Source organism: Haliotis rufescens, unplaced genomic scaffold, assembly GCF_023055435.1.
Source record: "Haliotis rufescens isolate VD_foot unplaced genomic scaffold, xgHalRufe1.0.p SCAF_27, whole genome shotgun sequence".
In the NCBI taxonomy this organism is placed as follows: domain Eukaryota; kingdom Metazoa; phylum Mollusca; class Gastropoda; order Lepetellida; family Haliotidae; genus Haliotis; species Haliotis rufescens.
This window is the reverse complement of record NW_025963968.1, coordinates 4755203-4761202: the sequence shown is the minus strand read 5'-3', so window position 1 is coordinate 4761202 and position 6000 is coordinate 4755203. Positions and strand designations below refer to the sequence as shown.

Genomic DNA, 6000 nt, shown 5'->3' with positions numbered 1-6000 from the left:
TAGTGTATTTCAATTAATCAGTTTCAAAGGGAAAATGGGAGAATTTCTGAAACAATATGCGACCTGCTTCTGATGTATGAGGTAAATAAAATCATGCAGGTTCGTTGATAGAATGGTTTCACTTTTGAACAAATCTACCTGTCGTTCTTTATTCCTGGTGTAGATACAGAAAAAGCGCAGACACGAATCCAATGAAGAGGAATAAAATATTTACACCAGGCGAATGCTTAAAGGGAGGGCACTCTAATTTACTCACTATTTGTAAACAAACATGGCGACGGACACCTGCTAAACCCTAACGACAACATTTCAAGCTAGTTTTGCATGCACACGTATCGTTATCTCTCTGTTTTAGCATAGAAGCATCATGTCCGGAGAAACGAAAAAGATGGATGGCCATTCTCCAGGTAGGTCTGCGATAACTGCCGAGATAAACACACATAGCTGAGAGGAACGAGGTGATCGTGTAACCTCGGTTGTTTACCGGTTGTCAAGTGTCTGATTTAGTACCTCAGGACGGTTAGTCTTTGAACAGCATTATATTATCAAGTGGAATAGAGTGAAGAATTCCATTCTTTAGTTTTAGAGGATGTACATTTTATGCATAGACTAAAAATCGCATCAGAACCTGAGATTGTTATGGAATTGGATTCGAACCATGGATCTTCTGATCTAATGTCAGATGCCTTGTCCACATGACCAAGCTGACAATTGAGATATGATATCATCTTTGAAATGACTCCACGTCCTGCTACATACTCCCCCATTAACAGAAGACATATCCTTGGAAGCAGAGTAGGGTACTGATAAATATTTTGCTCAAATAAAATATGAACATGCTCAGCCCCCATGTTGGGCCCCAGTGTCGTGGCCATAAAATATCTGAGTCCTCTGATGGAATTCGAGCCATGGACATTCTGATCTAAGGTTGTATGCCACATAACCAAAGAGGTAAATCCTATCATACAGCTGAAAGATATAATATGTTTAGTTAATTCCAAATAATTGAAGAACATCATTTAATGTTCTTCCTATTGACACAACATAACCACGAACTCAAGAACCATTGAAACGCCATAAAATAATGTATGACGTCACACAGTGGGTGCCAGAGGAATGACATAATACACTGTGCACCTCGCTGTCAGGTTGCTCATTGCATGCATTTTTCATATACACAGCAGAACAAGCCGATTAAACTTGGAAGGGTTTACACATTACAGCGCCACCTGGGGTTCTTTATTGTCAACATTTTGACAGAATGGCCGCCCCTAAAAACAGTTTGTGACAGGATTATGAAGTTTCCGCTTGCAGAGATGGTGTAAGGCCAGACACTATGCACTAAGTTAAAAAGCATGGAGCTAGGCCATAACTCTGAAAAAATGAATGTACGACACCAATTTTCGAACTCATTGGAGATTGTGACCAGAAACATCAGTGTGTAAAAATTCATTTCTCTTACTTGAAAAGCTTTTGAGAAAACTTGACCACATTGAGAAGTGGACGGGCGAACTCCGTTTCTATATCCCCACCCCCACTTCGTGGTGGGAGATAAAAAATGACCTACTGTTGACATGAAGCAGCCCAAGTCCTATCTTTACTAAGGCTTTTTTTTATAGTTTATATTCACTACTATATAAACAAACAAAATTCTAATGTGCCCCATGATGGGGGATACTGATAACACTGTTTTTTTGTTACATTTTACTCATTTCAGGTAAGTGGAATGAAAACTACACTGCTTTTTCCTTCCTTTATTTTCGAACATTTCAATGTTTTGGTGGATTTGTAAACCAAGTTTTATAAAAAGCCTGGCCTGACAAACCTTGGATTATTTCAGTGAACAAGTATGACTTGCTGAGTCTGGAGCATTCTTCACTGACAGAGGAGCGCATGATCCTTGCCTTCCAGGCGCTTGATGAACTCGTCCCTCAACTCGGCATCTTCACAAGGATCTTCCGCAAACTACGAGATGATTTCTTCGGTAAACGCAAACACTTACGACTGTTGGATGAATAATGTTGGACTGAATGGTTGTCAGCAACTCTGCGAAAACTCTTTTTTTTTCCTCCTAAACAAATTTGAACAAATTTGGAATGAATAATGATATTGTGAAATGTCTTTTTAGGTTTGTGCAACTCTGCCACAGGAGTCTGAAGTTCCAACTTAAATAATATTACATTCTGGGATTTTCTACTATCAAACACATGGAAATCTTCCATAGGGAAGGGTGTTTGACAGTGAAAAATAATAATGTCTTTATTTAAAACAGGTTTCATTTCACTCTTCACACCATATTTTGGAAAGATGCAGGTATTTTGAATTAAGGAGTGAATGAGTTAGCATCGGTTCTCGCCACAATGTTCTAGCAATATCATGGCATGGGACATCGGAAATAAGCTTCACATGTTGTACCCATTTCGGGAAATGAACCCAGGTCTTCATCATGACGAGCGAACACTTAAACCACCAGGCTACCCCAGTTAAGGGAGTGAGGTTGTGTGATGTGTGTTACAGAGGCGGTGTACAGCGAGGAGCTGACGGGGAGTTCGGAGAAGGAGGAGGAGGAGGAGGCGCGGTACATCCAGCGTATCCCGTACTTCCTCCTGGTACAGAGAGTCTACAAGGAAAGACATGCACAGGGCGACGAGCTCAAGGAACAACTAGATGTTGTCAAGGAAAGGTACAAACTCAATATCTGTATTGTTAATCTGTGTTTGAATATCATTTTCTTAACAGCTTTTTTAAAGAAATTAACCACAGAGTCAACCCTGACAACATATTTTGTGAATTTGTTTCGTCCAAGTGCTTCAATTTCATTATTGTAAGGCTCATTAGGACAATTGTTGTTATATGTTGGAAATGGTTGAAAGTTTACTGGGACTGGCTTATCTTGGGTTTGAATCACATCTCATCCTCATCCTCATCCTGCGTCTTGCATCATTTCTTCCATGCTCGTGGTTTTAAATGTCTACGACTGACATCATTTGAGGGTTTACGCCCACCTTCCTCTGTACACACCAAGATATAACATGTAACTGAAATACCGTATTCGACGTAATAAGCGCCCAGCTCTAATAAGCGCCCACTGCGATATTTGCTAATATATTGGCTTGTGAAGAATCCCATTTAGCACCCCTTTCGATTGATCAATGTACACAAGACTTATTTATTCGCGCATAATACGCACTCGTGTGTTATATACACCCTTAATTATGGGCAATTAAATTCTGGAAAAATATATCTGTCGCATATAAACATTTCAGTCTGTCAGCATAAACAACAAAATTTATCTTTCAACTGTTTTTTCTACCAAAATAATATTCTAACAAGAGCCCCCTATTTCTAATTTTGAGAGCGCCCTGGGCGCTTATTACGTTGAATACGGTAATCTCAAAGCGGTGTTAAAGCTCACTTAGTTAATGTTGACTTGAGTCGACTGAAGACCTGGGCTCCATTGCACAAAGTGATCTTAGTGCTATGACTGTCGTAAGCCTATGGTGAAGTATGGGAGTTATGATCACCTTAACACTAAGATAGCTTTGTGCAACGGGGCCCTGGATCCAGAGTTGTAAAGTGATGTTAGCGCTATGACTGTCGTAAGCCTATGGTAAAGTCTGGGAGTTATGATCACCTTAACACTAAGATAGCTTTGTGCAACGGGGCCCTGGATCCAGAGTTGTAAAGTGATGTTAGCGCTATGACTGTCGTAAGCCTATGGTAAAGTATGGAAGTTATGATCACCTTAACGCTAAGACAGCTTTGTGCAACGGGGCCCTTGATCCAGAGTTGTAAAGTGATCTTAGCACTACGACTGCTGTAACTCCCATACTGTAACACAGGCAACTGCCTTAAGCCTAAGTCGAAGTGAGTGTAGCACTACGATCACTGGGCCAATGGGAAACCAGCACCAAGGTACTACCGTATATCGCTGTGTATAAGGCGACCCCAAGTGTAAGACGACCCCCCTGTACACGCCTTCAAAATCGACCCAAAATCCTATACTCCGTGTATAAAGCGACCTGGAAAGAAGCACATTACAAGTGAGCACACAAACCTTATATTTGCAAAAAAATATGTTTATCACGGATGTTGATTGTTTTACCGTGTCAGCTGGATCGAGGCGAGGGTCATTTCAACTTTATTTGCAGAAATTATCAAACCTTATTCAAGGAAAACAGATACAAATCATGTTTATGTATGGAAATAGTTATTGGAACAGTTATTTAGGACGAAATTCGAAGTTTTATTGTCAAATGCTGGGCTGGCTATCGAACGCCGGTTGACATCGCCAGTGAAAGCTGAAAGTAAAACGCCTGGAAAAAAACGTGAGATCTTCGACTCCGTGTATAAGACGACCCCCCTTCTTAACCCCCTCATTCTAGGTACGAAAAACTCGCCTTATACACAGCGATATACGGTACTACATCTTGTTGTGTGCTTCAGGTTGTTCGGCAAACACCAGCAGCTGGAGGAGAGTCTGTCCATGGTGTCAGAGCTACAGACCCTGGTGGATGACCTCACGGCCAAGATCTCAGACCTCGAGAACAATGTTGCTGAGAAAAAGATTGAAATAGCCAGGTGAGGCATTTTTATGATAAAGAAAAGTCTAGAAAAATATTTTGCTTTCCGTGTGTTATTATCAGTCCAACTTGATAAAATTAGATCATTTACTCACATAGACTCATCTCTCCTGGAAGACCGCCTCCGTGGTCTAGTGGTAGCGCGTCTGCCCGGAGAGCGGAAGGTCCGGGGTTTGATCCCCGGCCGCGTCATACCAAAATACGTTAAAAGATGGTACTTGTTGTAACCCTGTCTGGCGCTCGGCATTAAGGGGCTAAAACAAGGACTGGTCGGCTCGGAGTCAGTATACTGTGTCTGAGTGGGGTATTCATGTTAAACTGTGGCATGGTATCTCAGTGAGCTAGCACTATAAATCGGCATCAGTCCGGACTAGTACAAGCAGCCACACAAACACACACATGTACATGCACGTTGCTATATAAGTGTAATAATCTTGGACGCGACGTTAAACCCCATTTCACCTCACCTCACCTCTCTCCTGGAAGATCTGGGGACACCTCAGTTGCAAAGCATCACTATATATGGTTCAATCCCAATGTCCATGACAACATGGTACCCATCACTGTACAAACATCCTGAGAAACATTATCTGACTGTTGGTTGGAAAATTATCTGAATAGAAGTGAAAAGCACAAATCGTTTTGTCCACAAGTATTTGTATGCACTGTGTGGTGATTGGATGGAGGAAGATAGGTGTAGGAGAGCATTGGGTTCCCCATCTGATGTCAGGTGATGTATTGTGTGTCCTCAGCTTGGAGCAGAAACTGGACACCACCAGACTAGCAGCAGACGTCATGCAGGACAGACTGGAGGCCGACATACACCACCTGGAGGTCAGTCATCACATCTCTGATTAACCAGTGCAGTACATCTCAGTTGTAGTAGTAAATATGCCGACCCTTTTTATCACCATGGCATGGTGTAGTATTAGAGAATCTTCTCAGAGAGCAGAAGGTAGTTCGATACCCTTACCGCGTCATACCAACAGAGGTTAAACGATGGTATATATTGCAAAAGAAGGATTGCATGCACCTCGCTGTATCAGTGCAATTATCTTGTAATCAAATTTAATCACATTTCACCCAACTCATCACCTTGGCTCTGTTTTGGAAGTGACGTCACAGTAACCACCCTTCTCTTGCTCATGAGCATGTAATCAATGACCAATCAATTTGACTCTTTTGAACAGAGATCTATTTTCAAACTTGTGGCCTGACGGTATGATCTGCTAACCAGAAAAATGTCATCTTCCCAGGTGTTCCCCGAAACAAGACAAGTCAAGTACTAGTGATATCGCTGTTTGTTCCAATCTTGAAATAACAGTTTAATTTGATTGGACAGCTATATTTAGCACTGTCACATTATCTGGACTCAAACCAAAGCTATATGGTTGCGAATAGCTGTTTTTGATAATAG

General features: G+C 41.5%; 1 protein-coding gene across 1 annotated transcript in view; it reads left to right on the top strand.

Annotated features, from left to right (window-relative positions):
• Window positions 1–272: 272 nt before the first annotated feature.
• Window positions 273–6000, top strand: part of LOC124139364 — a 29020-nt gene continuing 23292 nt past the window's right edge. The window contains exons 1-5 of the mRNA XM_046506378.2: window positions 273–407; window positions 1841–1984; window positions 2518–2683; window positions 4447–4581; window positions 5336–5417. Coding sequence (XP_046362334.2) covers window positions 368–407; window positions 1841–1984; window positions 2518–2683; window positions 4447–4581; window positions 5336–5417 — 567 coding nt within the window. The 5' untranslated portion in view covers window positions 273–367. The remainder of the gene's footprint in view (window positions 408–1840; window positions 1985–2517; window positions 2684–4446; window positions 4582–5335; window positions 5418–6000) is intronic.